At 41.9% G+C, this 16879-nt stretch overlaps 1 protein-coding gene across 1 annotated transcript in view; it reads left to right on the forward strand.

Moving 5' to 3' along the window:
• Positions 1-16879, forward strand: part of EVPL (envoplakin) — a 38753-nt gene that overhangs the window by 5621 nt on the left and 16253 nt on the right. Inside the window, 7 exon segments of the mRNA XM_083429806.1 lie at positions 7614-7716; positions 8182-8336; positions 9395-9518; positions 11390-11515; positions 12738-12776; positions 14466-14627; positions 15996-16103. Of these exon segments, the coding sequence (XP_083285932.1) occupies positions 7614-7716; positions 8182-8336; positions 9395-9518; positions 11390-11515; positions 12738-12776; positions 14466-14627; positions 15996-16103 (817 nt within the window).

Below are 16879 nucleotides of genomic sequence, written 5' to 3' on the forward strand. Positions count from 1 at the left end.
TGCCTGATAATGAGTCAAACCGTTGCTCCATCTATTCCAATAGTGTCTGCTACAACTGGCAGTAGCTCTTCAGGGTCTTCTTCATCTCCTGGAACTTGGTCATTTCTTACAAAATGGAAATGCCAGAGATTGAACCCGGAACATTCTGCGTGCAAAACTAGGGATGTAAGGAGGCAGCAATTTCCATCCCATCCTCAGTTAGTCACAGTCAGCACCATTCCCATTCCACTACAGTTCGGCTTCATATATTTTCTATGCCCAAAACATAGGCAATGAATTACACAGTTAATTTCTGTACATTTCAATGGAAGGGAATCATTAAAAAAAAATGCAGAGAATAATGTAACCATTAACGTAACATTTGCAGACTTGGGGGTGGGGGACCAGTGATGAAGAATGTTGCTTGCATTCATTTGTGTGATTTCTGATCCTGGCCCATCGATGAACATTCACATTGTGAGAATTTCCACTCCTGTTTCTCTTTCTGATGAAATTCTCTGACATCCCTATGCAAAACACATGGTCATCTGTTGAATTATCTAACCACTCCTCAAAAGAAGCCATGGAAATATTATCAGTTTGCATCATTTATAGATGTCATGATCAGTATTTCTGAATATGGTGCTTTTACCCTAGCAGACGTCACTCATACTTATTCTAGCAGTTGAGGCACAGACCCATGGTGTTCCACTGAGTTGTGATGTGACCCTTTAAAGACAAATGCTGTCCCTTGAAAAAAATCTATATACTCCAGGCTTGAGTCTATTTGAACTGATAGGGAGACAGATATTGCTGATGGCTAGAGTTTTTCTATCAACTCAGTGCACACTGGAATCATTGTTCATTCATTTGTAAAGTCTTAATTTTCTCCATAGACAATTGCTAAGAATACAATAAAATCTTCTTGGCTTTGGTTTTGTCATCAGCTTGACTTTTAAAATTAGCTTTGGTTGCCCAAAGCAAAAAATAAACAGCCAAGACAGGTTGATGTTTTAGACGGCAGGTGTTCGATAGGAATCCAAAACGAAATGATTTTGCTGGTTCAAAAAGTCAAGGCAGTATGTCCAAGATCTATCTAATGCTTAGTGACTTCCAGATGCCTCATAAATATTAACTCAATTAAGCCTGCCCTTATTCTTCCCTATTTGACAGGCTATTCATGATGATATCCAGTGTCAGTCATATTCTTGAGAATGACTTAATTGGACATCACCCATAGCTGAGACAAGTTGAATCACTGTGCCCTGTCATGGCTCCTAGACTGCTTGATCTTTTCACCTAAGAATAAGGAAGAAACGAATGCTGTCATTTATAGGAACTGAGGCTTCTAATAATCTTCCAGCTCCTGGCACAATTGCTACAACATTCAGTTTGCGGAGCTTGTATTTTATTAATGTCACCAAGCCTGTATTCACATCCGTATCCCATGCAACTTTTCTGCCTAATAACCTTTTGGTGCATTGCAAACTTGCACCGTCACCTGAATGCAAAAGTGATTGCATTGTTAGCTAGCATGGAAGAGCTTGTTTGTGATTCTCAAAGCTGTTGTGAGGTGGAGATGAGAATAAACACATGAACAATTATTGTGCAGGTGACCTGTTGTGGGCTGGGGTGTGATGCTGGCAGATTATGGCTATTGTTGTTTCCAGTGGTTTGACATCACCCCTGGAGGCATACTCCATTGTCTCTCGAGACAGTTGTATGCCAACATTTATTGTGGCACGGAAAGGTGAAGTCACATATACAAATTCTAATGAGGTGTCATCATTTCTGAAAACAGTTGACAGCTATTTCTTGATTTCTTCCCTTTTTTGGTACAGATTAAACTTGAATGAGTTAGAGCAAGAAAGTTAGGAGGGTCATGGGTGTGCAGAAGTTGTTAGTAAGTTGTATTGATTTAGAAGCTGATTGATTTTTATTTTTAAAGGGGGAATTTCTAGGTTCATTTCTGAGCCAATCCAGTGAAGACAGCATCAGGGCTGCTTGCACATTTCTAGACTTGAAAGCCCTAAATTTATGGTCATGGAAGAAACCACTTGGTTCACTTATTATTACAGAGGAATATATATATATATGGATGGCATGGTCTAACAGAATATGTTCAACTATACACCTAGTTCTTAAACTCAGTTCTTAACTCAGAAAATGAAATGGATGTTCTATTGAAAAATCGAGTAGTTCCAGGTGTCAGCTAGCTCCTCTTTCATTGGATGTCACCAGTGTGGCAAGCTATTCCGCACTCTGAAGTCCCTTCCACTAGGGACTTCAGAGTATATTTTATCTTTTTATTTTAATAGCCACCTTATGTTTTCCTGTTGGGGAAAAAAAGGACAGTAGAGAAACTATTAATAAAGCAGAATGACAAGCCCAGAATTAGGCATAGAAAACAACATAGTATAAATGGATGTCATCTAGGCCTTGAATTTTGGTCTGTATCAGAGAGTATTTATGAAGCTTCTTTACCTTTATAAAAGAGTATCACATACTTAATTTAAAAAATCCTGCTCAGAAGCAGAATGTTATTTGAGAGAGAGGGTGCATAGGTAGCATTTGGTTAACTAAAGATACCATATTTTTCTGTGTATAAGACAACCACTATTTTTTTGAACCCTAAATTAAGAAATCAGTATTTTTGGGTTGCCAAAGTTGTTGAGCTTTTCTGGAGCAATCTTGGAGTTGTTGATCACCCTGCCGAAAACCGTGTATAAGACGACCCCCCGTTTTTTACTCAAAAAATTAAGGGGGGGGGAAACCATTGTCTTTCATACACAAAAAAATACAGCAAGAAAAGCCAAGATACTTCTTAGATTAAATACAAAAAGCTGTGGGGTGGTAGTTTCAGAAATGAAGGTAACTGCTGACCTAACCTGGATGGTCACCAAGCACGCTTAATAAAGCCAATTAGAGAGAATCATCAGTGAATTACCGTGAAGACAGTTACACAGAGGCAAGCACAGAATATGTATTTGTTCTGGAGAAAGTTGTTACCAGACTTAGGATTTAATAATCACATTGCGCTCATGCCTCTTAAGAGGTCAAGGCAATGAACACGATTAAAAGGTTCACTTTGAAGGAAACCCTTTGATATAAGTTTGGTGATGGATCAATTTGCTACATGGGTTTTGCTAAGGCTGTGAATCTAGGAAGGTAGATGGTTGTTGGGATAACTTTAGTATGCGTGGAAACATCTTTTGTGGTGTACTCTCACATGCAGAGGGCAACATGAATTTTGAGCAGCCACCCCTACCCACAGCAGAGTGACTTTCATGAACCTCCCCTAGCATGAGTCTGGGTCAAGCCTGCCATGTTAAATCTCCCACAGTGCCCCAGAGCATTTGACATAGCATTGCTGAATGACATTCTCTGGGGCACTGTGGGAAATGTTGGGCAGGAAGCCCAAAACAGGAGGCAGAGTCAAAAACAGTGCGCCGTGAAAAGGTGCTAGATGCTATCGCCAGTCCTGAGAATTTCTAAACAAGAATCACATGGCAAAATGCAAATAGACAACAAGGAAGAGTTCCATGAGCCACAAGCTTCTCATTCCAGCTCATCTTTGGTTCTTGGATTAGTCTGTTTTATCAGAAAGGTGGGTCACCAAAACACCTTGAGTTTCAATACTTTGTGGTTTCTTGCCATACATATCATACCATAAATTGCAAAGTATGAGCAAAGCTGTCTGATACGTTGAGTTTCCCTTGACTAGGCCTGTTGGCCAAGGTGCAGAAAGAGAACTCAGAGAAGCAAATACCTTTCTAGGGCTGTCTCAACATGTCAGGGAGGCCACATGGGTAATGACTAATATTCCTTCTCGTTTGGCAGAAAGCAACAGTTGAAGTTCTGGGTGGTGTCCAAGTGTTTGCCGTCAACGGCTCCTCCTCATTCCAGGGATGGGGAGCCAGTGGGGCGTCAGCAAGAGGCAAGCAACTTGTGCAATTGACATGAGAAAGGTTAAACCAGTTTCTTCAAAAAACTGGTAGGACTAGTGATCTCTGAGGAAAACGGGAGCCTGGTTGTGTGTGTGCCCTCTCTCACCAAACATTACCACCCACCTTCTTTGACAGTGACAGAGAATAAAGTTTCGCACAGGAACAATTGGTTGCATCCAGTTGTGTGCGCGGAACAACTTCGGCTCCTGTAACAAAATGTCTCCTCCCTCTCCTCTCCCCACACCCCACATCTGCTCTAGGGGTTTTCACAACCCTCCACAGCAGATCTGGAGGCAGAGCAAAGAGGAGGAGAGGGAGTGGAAGTTCTGCTGGGCTCATGGAAGTCATTGCATGTGCTCAGTGACGTAGCTTAGATTCAATCTGACATATATTGCTGTTTTGAGTGCTAAGAAAATGTGACATTCCTGAAACAGAAAAGCCCCCTTGAAAGGATCTAGATTGATCTATCTATCTATCATCTATCCATATAATAATTAAATATTTTTATAGCAGCCCATCAATAAAAATTCCCTGTGCATCCTACAAACAAGACAAGATTATGATTATGGCATGTAATAGTTTTTAAAATCCCACAAGAAAACAACACCTCGCTTTCTTTACAGTAACTGTTTGCAATAATACCACAAACAGTTTACAACTAGGCCACAATTGTCCAAGCTTAATTTAAAAGGAAAATTACTAAGGTGGAACAGAGAGAGAGAGAGAGAGAGAGTGTGATGATCCACCATAAGAAGTGAGGATGACTCAACACGCATAATCACTTTTTCGCTCCATTCCACTTCACTAATTTATTCTAGCCTTTGTTGCTGCTCTAGAAAAGCAGGATTAACAGATCACAGAGCCTAAATTGAAACTAAACTTGGAAACCACTCAACATTTTAACTGAAGTGGTATAGAGCCCTTCGTGGACTTCTCCAAGGCATCTAAAGTTTTAGCACTCTAATTTCTTCTTTCGCCATTGATTTATGCTAGCAGTAATGATAGGGTGTGTCTGAAGACATAGGGTTTGTGAAAACTGAATACTTCTGATGGTACATACCTCTGTCATTTTTCTGCAACAAAGGACAGCTGTTTCTCAGACATTCATTACATCAGCTCATTTTTATTGCTACGCTTTCCTGCATGGACACACTTATTTTCTGTTGATTAATCTGAAATAAACCAGTTTATTTTGATTTTGGCTTATAATCCCACAGTACAGGAGACAAAAAGCATGTGCTTAAATGCATATACATGTGTCACAGAGCCTTGACCAATTGCTAGCTTCAGGGTGAATTGATACAATCTTTAGCCTCAGATGTTGTTGTTGTTTAGTCGTTTCGTCGTGTCCGACTCTTCGTGACCCCATGAAGAGCCTCAGATACTTCTTTTCAAAGTTTATGCTGCCATTTTTAATCTGTGCATGCTAAAGACATAGCATTGTGTGTTAGCAGGGATGGAGGAGAATTTTGTTCAAGCTTGCATTTTAAGGAGAAACTGCTTAATTCATACTACTTGAACAAATACACAAACCAAAACACAGCTAACCTTTGAAAAGTTGCACTTGTATGAATTTTACAATGCCATTCTCCAGCAAAAATTTGTACAGAAATGCATATACACAAAAATGTGTATATTAGTGAAGATCACATGCAAGAAATATATAATATTTGGGGAAATCGCTTACAAAAAATTGTATATTGGATGCATTTATATACAAATATATTATATGCTGGTGGAAATGTATAAAATTCATACAAATATTTGTGTGTGTGTAAAATTATGTCAACTGTATTTAAGGTTGGGAAAATGAGTTTTCCTTTCCAGTTTTTAAAAAAAAACAAAAACACAAAATACCCTCCAGATATTCACTGAATAATATTTACCAAATATACTTGTAACAAGCATTCAGTTGTAACCAGCCGTTATATTTTGCAGCGTCGATATGCAACACAGTACAGTGTTAGTTACCAGCATGGGCAACTGATATGTAATGGTACAGTGGCTATCAAGCGTCCTACCTTCAAGGAACAGTTTCTACTTTGGCATCTGCCAAGGAACCTCTGTGTGCCACAACATTCTTGTGGAGGAACCCTGAAACTGATTCTGGTGCATGTTATTGGGTTCATACACACTCAGTTCACTCACAAGGGCAATGTTGAGTCCCACAAGAACACACTGTGCGCCCATATAACATACTCATTCTCTTGTGGTTGTTCTTCTCACAGAAGAGTATTGCTAAACTCTCTGTCCATGACACAATGTGGAGACTAGAGACAGGAAGAGCTGACGGTTAATGATATCAAAGGGGAGCTGTTCTCCCTTTTAATTTCAATCATGGGGTGGTAAAAAGTCAGGTTTGAAATCACCTTCAATGCCAATATTCAGGGGCTGATGGAGAATCAGGCATCAAGGCATGGCTCAGGAATGGGGTTTAAAGTGAAGGAATAGGAGACAGTTGAAGTGAGCTCCCCAGAAGAGAGTTTGAAAACCACTGGTTGTTTGTGATATTTGACAGCATTTGATAGTTGGCATGCAATAGTATTTATTATTCAAAAGCTGTCATGTAATGGTGTTTTTATCTTGTAACGTTTGAATGATAGGTATATAGTATATTTGTGAATAATGATTTCCATTCAAAGTGTGAATACAAAGCTTTGGTAACCAAAAAGTATGTTTAGTAGGTTCTTTAAAAAACACATATAGGACGATAGGTGCTTCTGATAGATAACAAGTATCTCTTCTCAGAGACAAATAGTTTTATTTTCCATTAGAATGACTCCCTAGAATATTATAGTCTGCAATGTCATTCACTTCAGTTTTTATACTTTACTCATTACTAAGGGGAGAAATAAATCAACTATTGCTCTTTTCAACATATAACGTAACACACCCTAGGTGGTTCTCAAGAAGTCACTAGGAAGTCATCAATGGGTCAAGCAAACAGTGTGTCTGGATTGTCAGGCTGTTGACAATCCACAGTATTAATTTGTGGTTATAGGAGTGTATGAAGAAGGCAATTTCTTAGTCTGGGCTGGTGGAAAAATGTGGAGAAGGATTGTTGGACAGAACTGGAAAGACTTGTGAAGAAGAAACAGTCGACTGAAGTTGCAGGACATTAGCAACTTTGGATGTGCAATGACTTTGAAAGCTGAAAACCCTCTCTAGGCTCAAAGAAAGACGCCTTCTTGTAGCAACTGTGTATAATATGTATATAGTGTGTTTTGTGTTTACCAAGTGAAACAACCTCTGCTACGTTTTGTCTGCTATGGGAAGCTTAATCGCTTTGCTGAATTTCTGACTGTGCGCAGTCACCCAGAAGATTACGGGGCACAAACACTCCAAAATGCATCTCACTTCCACATTACGTCAGCAATAAAGTTAGGCACTCTTTCTCAACAGCAGACTTGGATCTGTTTCATTCCTATTGGCCTGGGAGGGCCTCCTTGTGAGCTGGAGGCGCAGCAAGGCTTTGTTGAGGCTGCTCAGCTGATACACAGAAAAGCCACTAGGACTCCCCATTTACGTGCATTTCATTTATGGGGGGGGGGGGCGGTCCAGAAGGTAAGTGGAGAGTCACCTGTATTTGGCAATTACATAATGATTAATCGGGCCATGACTCGAATGAAAACTTTGAGCAAACTACTGTAATTTGTATGCACCTGATTTCTCTGTTCTTGTCCTCAGATCCTCAAGCACAAATGACTTGGCTGTGCTCATCTCTCGCATGCAAAAAAATGCTGACCAGGTGGAAAAGGACATCCTTGAAACACAAAACAAACTTAAGCAGGTAAATTTGGGGGGGTTGATATGAGACCCACACTATGTGCTAGAGATGAAGGGGCATTGGAGAAAGCCCTGAGTAGAGCATTAAAACCCTGAAGATTCAGCTGGAAATGTATAAGCACACCCAATGTCTAGGTGGTGTACAAGAGCTTAATACATACGTTACTGCCTTCGGGAAGTATCATCTGTTGTTGTTCCCTCAGCATGCTAAGTCTATCCTTCACGAATTTGTCTCACCTATTTTTTCAATCCTCTAAGCTAAAGGCTACCAGTGTATATTTGGGCAGTGATTTCTGTAAATTAATGATTATGCACTGCCTGACGAAAAACACTTTCCTCAAGTTTGTGAAAATACCGAGAGCTGCCTGTTTATACTCAGGAGTAAGATTTGGCTTCATGATTCACAGCCACTTCCTACCATCTCCGATGGATAATGGCATTTATGCACCAACACTTTTTTTGATTACAGGACAGCAGTTACCGCCAGCAGAACAAGCCTTTTGAGTTCCAGCAGGAGAATGCCAAAAACCTGAAAGAGGCCGAGGTCCTACTGAAGGACCTCTTCCTAGATGTGGACAAAGTCAAACGCCTGAAGCACCCTCAGGCCTTGGAAATTGAAAAAGAGTGAGCTTCTAATGCTTCTATTTGTTTGCAACCCTTCTGAACTAAATAATAATAATAATAATAATAATAATAATAATAATAATTTAATTTATACCCCACCCACCCCGGCCAGAGCCAGCCTCAGGGCAGCTAACACCAGTAAAATTACAATAAAAACATAATGGGGGGGAATTTAAAATACGGGTTAAAATACAATTTAAAATGGAGCCTCATTTTAATAGTAGCTCACAGATCAAAACCATAAGGGGAGGGAAACATAGGGGTCAGACTGAGTCCAAACCAAAGGCCAGGCGGAACGGCTCTGTCTTGCAGGCCCTGCGGAAAGATGTCAAGTCCCGCAGGGCCCTAGTCTCTTGTGACAGAGCGTTCCACCAAGTTGGGGCCAGTACTGAAAAGGCCCTGGCCCTAGTTGCATGGTGACTAGGGATGAGGCACAAATTAGATTCAGTTTGCATTTTAAGGTGAATCTTCCAAATCTGCACCTTCCAAAACAATGTACAGACTGAAATTCAACCATGCCTGGATAGCTCAGTTGGTAAGAGCAATCCCAAGGTTGCAGGTTCGATACCCATTTGGGACATCTGTATATTCCTGCATTGCGGGGGGTTGGAAAAGATGATCCTCAGGCTCCCTTCCAACTTTACAATTCTATTATTCAAAATTTGCACTTCTCTGAATTTTGCAGTGTGGTTCCCCAACCTAAGATATGTGTACAAAAATGCATGTACTAAGGTAAAGTTGCTCAGAAATGCATAAAGCAGCAGAGAAATTAATTAGGGGTAATGTAAATATATGGGGAAATATGCTTTAGAAAGATATATGTATATTAGGCAAATGTGTATACAAAAATGTGTATATTAGGAGGAACCAGCACTAAAATAGAAGTCTGAGAAACTTAAATTGACAGATTCTCCCATCCCTAATGGTAACCCATGTGGCTGACTGACATCAATAGGTGATAAACTCCAGACCAAACCTTTCATTGTGGTCCTGGTCAAATCTTCCTTAGGTTGGCGGACCTAATTTCTAACAGAGAAACTTTCTTCTTTCTTGCAAAGCATCAAGCAGCTGCACAGCCGAGTGACACACCAATGTGCCGAATATCGAGATCTGTATGAAAAGTTTACACTTCCTGAAGCTGGTTCCAAAGTGGACTGGGGGAAAATTCTAGAACAAAAGCAGGTAAAGGTTGCTAACTGGATACAAGTAGATTTGCTAATAAAGGTGAACATTAATTCCACTAAGGAAAATAAAAGGCATGATTCAAGAAGTGTGATTATGTTCATGAGGATTTTATTTTTATTTATTAAATGTCTATACTGCCTTTCATCCAAAGATTCATGGGGCAGTTAACTACAGTGGTACCTCTGGATGCGTACAGGATCCGTTCCGGAGCCCCGTTCGCATCCTGAGTAAAATGTAAGACGTGTCTGCGCGTGCGCGGGTCGCGTTTTGCTGCTTCTGCGCATGCATGTGACGTCATTTTGAGCGTCTGCGCATGCACAAGCGGTGAAACCCGGAAGTAATGCGCTCCGTTGCTTCCGGGTTGCCGTGGAGCGTAACTTGAAAACGTTCAACCTGAAGCACATCTAACCCGAGGTATGACTGTATATAAAAATGCAAAAATACATAATATAGTAACAAACAAATGCAATAACCTCCCCTGGCTCAATCATTCATAGCAGATGAGACCATCTTCAGATATGGCCCAATATACAACTTGAAGGGAATTCAGCCTGGTCATCATGATAATCATAGTAGCTATAGTTTGGATCGCAACCTTAGGCCCTGTTGTCACTGCCATCATTGAAGGAACTATAGCAGAAGGGGGTTTGTTTGGATTGTTAAATACAGTTTCTTTGCAGTAAACCTGAGAAAGTTTTTTTAATGTTGCAAATATCTTAAAGCAACCCGGAAGATAAACCTGCTTTAATAGTGCCTTTGAAATAAATCCCCCTGGCTTGTAGGCAAGATGAACCGGCAGCTGTTTTGCTACTAAACAGTAATGTCTGAAAAACATACCCTTTGCCAGAGACCTGCTTTCAACTACTGGCACTAGACCTGAGGTTTTAGAATGGAGGGTTGCCTTATCATCACTACAGCTCTTTGGTGTCCAGCTGGGCAGGGCATAAATAATAATACTTTGTTGATAATGTTGTTGTTGAGGATTATGATGATCTTCCAGCAGATGAAACAGGGTTCCTTAGTGCACAACCGACTTCTTCCTCCGAGTCAGGGGGAGTCAAATTCCCTGTTTGGGTGATGATCCAGTCTATGCTTCCCTCCACATCTCCTATTTACTCTATGGGCCCCTAATAAAGTCTGTGAGGAAGACAATACACACACACATATTTCTCTTCTCTGGTGTCCTAGCTATGGGCAGAGTAATGGCTGGAGGCATTTGCATTGCAGAGCTAGAAGATATTTTGGCTGCTGCCAACCACACTGTTGGATGTAAGCCTACTCAGCCGTTTCTTCTCTGCATGAACCTGAACACTCCTCCTGCCCTGCTTCCTTGTAAAATCAACAGCTAAGGCTGTGTACACACTATACCTTTAAAGCACACTCAAAGCATGTTTCTCCCATAAAGGAATTCTATGCACTGTATTTTATCCCTCAGAGTTGCAATTCCCAGTATGCCTTAACAAACTACAGTGCCCAGAGTTCTTTGAGGGGGGAAATGTGCTTTAAATGTGTTTTAAAGGTATATTGTGTACACAGCCTAAGGTCCTCCTGAATCAAAGGATTCTCCTCTGTCTGAAAAGCTTCATGGCAGAAAAAAGTTTATGGGGGGGCAGTTTTACCAATAATGGTTTTGTGCTGGTAAAACCACCAGGCCTTTTGAACCTGTCCTGAGAACCTCTGCCTCCCCTCTTCTGTTTTCTCCTGCTCTGTTGTTCTGGTGCTCAGTAACCTCCAACATCACAAGTTAAGGGGGTCCTTATTGCTGGCTGCTACCATGAGGAACAGATCTTGGCGTAGGAGGTTAGAGGAATGGACTGGTCTTTCTCTATTGGGTAACCCTTAAAGTGCTCTTACTGGCTTTGTTGCAGAAAGAAATCGATGCAGGGAAATATGGACCTACTATGCCAGAGCTGGAGAAACAGGTAGCAGAACACAATATCCTTCAGAAGGAAATTGAAGCATATGGACTCCAGATCAAGAACCTTCATAGTCCGGTAAAATTGCATATTTCATCTACCTTTCCAACTCTGTTGATAGACCCCATTGTGTGCCCCCAGAATGTGTCCAGTAGGGTTCCCTCAACCATGCAGTACAGATTCCGAGGTTGTATAGAGTATTGCAGATATTACTGTTGTGCAGCTGGAAGCAACTGGGTGCATAAAAACTGACTCCTTTTGAAATGAAACATGGTCCAGACCCATTAGATATTATTCAAAACTTGCAGAACTTTCTTCAAAACAGAAAAAAACATCAGTGATACATCCAAGTAATTCCATACAATATCTTGCGCTGTCCAGCACAGGCTCAGCATCTTATAAATAAAAGGTCTATACAATCTCAACAGTTAAAAACTTGAGAAAATAATGAAGTTTTGAGCTGATGCTGAAAAGATAACACATGAAAGATGCTTAAATAAACATAGCTTTGGTTCTTCAAAAAATTAGGGTATTTGTTTTTGTTTTTAAGGTATTTTACTGTTTTATTATGCAAACCACATTTTTATTTTTATATGAAAGCCAGTCAATAAATGCTTCATTGATTAATTAAGTAATTAACACTGTAGGTGTCAAATGGACTTCTGGGGGAAGAGTATTACACATTTGGGGCATTATGTGATTATGTGGCCTTTTTTAGGACATTGTACCTCAGCTGCCCTATTACTGAACTGTGTGATAATAACAGCCTACAGAAACAGACTGAGCCTTAATTACCTTAGTAAAGTAAAATTGCTAATTGATAGTGATGACTAATTGGTAGCCAAAAGTAAAGGCTGACTTAGCTAATTGATAGCTTTCTGCTGCCATTCTTTAAACAGAAAGCTATGAGTAGTCTGCTTTGAAAGGATGAAACAAAGCCAGAATTTTGCACTCAATGTTCAAAATTAAATGTTCCCAGCATCACTTTCCTGAATCTGATTCAAATTAAAATGATAAACACTGAATTAGTACACACAGAATACCAGCATTTTGAAATAAACTTGTTAGCATCAATTTATTTAAAAAGCCAGAAGACTCTACTTGAATCCAAATTGTATAAAATAAGTCTTCACTGACTTTCCTACAGTACATATATTGGACCCTGACAATTGCCTGCAATAAGACAAGGTCTGCTTTTTAAATAAAACTTTCTATAGTCTGTGAAATTCTTTTTTAAAACTTATAATCAATTACTTTGTGAATGTTCTCTCTCTCCCTGCCCTCCTTACCAAACAAATAGGAAGCAGAAGATTTAAGGAGCCGGCACAAGAAATTGCTGGTAAGAATCTTTTCCAATATGTCTAGAATAGAATTTACTGTGTTAATCCATAGACCACAACATCACTTTTTCTCTATGAGGTAACTTATTTTTCCTTTTAAAAAAACCAAATGGATTATTAAAGAGGCTTTTATATTTTAAAGAAAACTGTCAGGTTCAGGCAGGGCGTTGTTTGGAAAATGAGGCATGTTTAGCTGCACCCCAACCTGGACTAGTCGATTCCTGAAGCACTTACAAAGCTGCTGAGGCATACCCAGGGGCAGAGGAAGGTGGGTGTGGGCCACCCCGGGTGTCACCACTGAGGCGGTGCCAAAATGGCGGCACTCACCGTGGGGCCTGCAGCGCACCCGAGCCACGCGTCTCTCCTGGGAGAGACATGGTGGCTTGGGCGTGCGCAGGCTCTTTGCTCCCCAAACGGTCCGCCCGCTGCCTCCTACCCAGCTGTAGGGTGGCTGAGTGGGAGGAGGCAGGCAAACTCCGGAGGCTCTGCGGTGCACCCCACCCCATGGGTGCCCTGCCCTCGCCCCACCCCTGGGTGTGCAGCCCCAGGCGCCCAAGCGGCTTCCTCCAGTGTTGGGCATACCTCTGCACCCTTGGCAAGAAGCTATATTGGGACCTTCAAAGTTGGGAGGGACCATGGACCCAACACTCAAAAAGTTTGCTATTTGTTACCTTTCACACTGTGCCAGTGACTTTCCGCAGCCCTCAGGATTGGGTCTGCTATACTGCCACCCTTCTCCTTCCTGCTCCTCCTCCTCCAAAATCTGTCTGCCTGCTTCCTGTCTCCCTTCCTCCACTTGCTGCTTTCCCTTCTACTTCCTCCCTATCCCTTTCTTTTCCATCCTCCTGCAACTCTCTCCAACTGTCTCCCTATTTATTCCCTCTGAGCCATGCTGGGTGCTCCGCTCACACTTCTAATAGTGCTGCTGGCCACCTGGGGAGGGATCCCCACAGGGCTGCTGTGAAGGCCCACACCAGCAACTGGATTCCTCCTCTGAGACGCCCAGAGGAGCCTGCGCCCCTGGTCCAACCACCCCAGAGCTGCGGAGGAATGGCCTGGGCAATGGGCAGGTGGCCTCCTAGCCACTCCAAGGTAGAGTGGAGAGGTGCAATTTTTCCACACATACTTGGGCCTGCAGCCTTGGAGGTGCCAACCTGGTCAACCCCTAGGTACGCTCCTACAAAGCTAAAGTTGGTTACTAGTTCCCAGTACCTTATTTACAGTTCCTGGTTCCTTGCATAAAGGAAGCACTGAATGTGTAATTGGAAGCGTGAGGAAAAGAAAAGCATTTGAATGCCCTGGGTGCAGTATTTAAATTCTGCCCCTTCCACACAATGGTTTCCAGAACCTGAGGGCCCACTTCAAGCAACCAAACAGGCCACATGACTCACTGAGCACAAACACCTTCATTTCAGTCACCCATCCCCACAGTAGCCAGAGTCTCTATGTGGAAGTTTTTGGACTGAGGTTTTGAGGCTGGATGTAGGAGGAGATCCAGGTTCATATGATAAACATTCAGCGGTGGCCTTTGTCTTTCATTCTAAACTACTTCATGGAGTTGTTGTGGTGTCAAATTATATTATGAGGGAGAATTGAAACACATCACGTTCCCTAAAATGGGCTATAGGCATTCTAAGTTAAAATTGCCGCCAAGGCATTGAAATCTCTCTCTCTCTCCAAATGGACAGAAAGCCTCTATCTGGCGGGGCCAGAGCTTGGGCAGCCTCTATACACACCTCCAGGGTTGCACTAAGGAGCTGGGTTACCTCACAGAGGAGCAGAACAAGATATTGAGGCAGGACTGGAGTGACCAGATGGCTGACCCCCAGTCTGCGCGGCGTGCGTATGAGGTAAGTGAAGGCATTGCAAAACAAAAGCACCTGGTAGGGAAGAACAGGAAATTTGGGGAAGAATTCAACGGAGTGCTTTGGCAATGGTTCCATAAGCACAATAATTTTGACTTGCCAGACAGAAGAATTCCCTTACGTGGTGTCCTGGGGGTTCCCTCAACACCTGCAGAACCAATTTAGGGGACCACGTCCTGCATGCAGTAAATGTTATTGTGTGGGCTTCACCTAGCAAGGCTTGTTGGTAGAATCCTGCCCAAAGGGTGGTATTCAACTAAGTTTTACTCAGAGTGTACCCATTGAAATCAATGAACATTCCTAATTTCAGTTGATCTGCTCTGAATAAAACTGTTGAATGCCACCCATGGTAACATTTTGGATAAGACTTTGGTCAGGGAATGCGGGTTTCTTTTATTTACTCTCCATTTTTAGCTCACAATGATTCATATGTGTAACAGCACCAACATGCAGCATAGTTGCATTGGTAGGAGTCCTTTTAATTATATGTGTTGAACGTCACTTTACTGAACAGATTACTGGGTCTGTTGCTGCTGTTGTTGCCCTTTACCTCAGTCCCACAAATTCCACACACTCAGAGGAGAGTTCAATATGTTCTCTCTGAACTTGGGCATGTTTGTAGTTACTCTGACTTGGTCAACAGAACAAGGGTGGACCCGAGAGGAAACCATCCTCTAGGCTTCTTCTGAGCATGCATGCTCTCTAGTGCTCCTTTTATGGAGCTACAAAGTACCGCACAAGCATGGAAACATTGAGAAAAGAAAATGCAAATGGGGAGGATGGAGGAAGCTACCGACCATGTTATGAAACGTTTATATAAATGGTTGGGGAACCTGTTCCAGGCTGCTTTGTGGCATGGGTATCTGTTATATGAGAGAGCCAGCAACGAGGAAAGGGAAAACGGATACTTTTGCATCTAGATGCTTCTTTGTTTGCATGCAAACCATTTGTGAATGGGGATTTGGGAACAGAAGTCCTACCACTTTCAGCTGACATAAGCTATCACTATAATCTATGCCCTGGATTCCTTAGCCAATTGGGTCTGGGGCACATCTGGAAAGTTCTAGCCACATGAACTTCACATTTTTCCAGTTGTTTTATTGGGAAAAGAGATTGTGTAAATGTGCTCTTTGTCTTCTAATCGTTTCTCTCTCACACACACTTTTATATGAAAATCTGAGCAGCAGGAGTTTTCTCTGCCCCATTGACGTCAGTAAAGGCATCTAATAACTAAGCTTAGCAGTAGATTTGGCAGTTTCCAGGACACGTGGGGCTACTGCTTCTCCTAAAATGCAAAGGACCTCTTAGCATTTGAAGTGCTTATATATTGGGCTCCTTCTGATCCCCCTGCAGGATTTCAAAAATAATGAACTCCTTAACCAAGAAGAGTATGTGAATACCCTCCAAGATGATGGAGAGAGGATGGTCGAATTGAAGCATCCAGCTGTGAGCCCAATTCAGGTAGGTGCAGAATCTGGAACTCTCTCTGTGCCCAGATCTTCAAACAGTTATGCACTGATTCTCCCATAATCCCTAACCATTGGTCATGCAGGCTGGGGCTGATGGGAGTCCAACTACATCCAGAGGACCACCAATTCCCCACCCCTCTGCTTAACAAAGAATTGTTCTAGATTTCTCTTGCTTCAAGCTATGTCTAAATGTTTGTGATATTATATGGCCCTCCAGAGCGAGCTCAGGAGAACAGCAAAATAAAAGAGCACCGTATTTTTCGCTCTATAAGGCGCACCAGACCACAAGACACACCTAGTTTTTGGAGGAGGAAAACAAGAAAAAAAAATATTCTGAATCTCAGAAGCCAGAACAGCAAGAGGGATCACTGCGCAGTGAAAGCAGCGATCCCTCTTGCTGTTCTGGCTTCCGGGATAGCTGCGCAGCCTGCATTCGCTCCATAAGATGCACACACATTTCCCCTTACTTTTTAGGAGGGAAAAAGTGAGTCTTATAGAGCAAAAAATACGGTATTTATTGAGATACTGTTTCACCATTAAGACCTGCCATATCCTGAGAGCTGAGAGCAGGCAACTCTAGTGTGCCACTTAAAAAAAAAAAGATCTTTTCCCTCAAAGTTTTGCACTCTGCATTAGATGAAGGATCTTCTCTGAATAATTACGCCAACCTTACATTCTGTGTTTTGTTGGACAAATCCACACTACAAAAATAGCTTAGCAGACATCCCCTCCTTCCCAAGGAAACCTGGGAACTGTAGCAGGGGTGTG

The sequence above is a fragment of the Podarcis tiliguerta genome (genome assembly GCF_965153285.1).
Source record: "Podarcis tiliguerta genome assembly, chromosome: 2".
NCBI classification, from domain to species: Eukaryota; Metazoa; Chordata; class Lepidosauria; order Squamata; family Lacertidae; genus Podarcis; species Podarcis tiliguerta.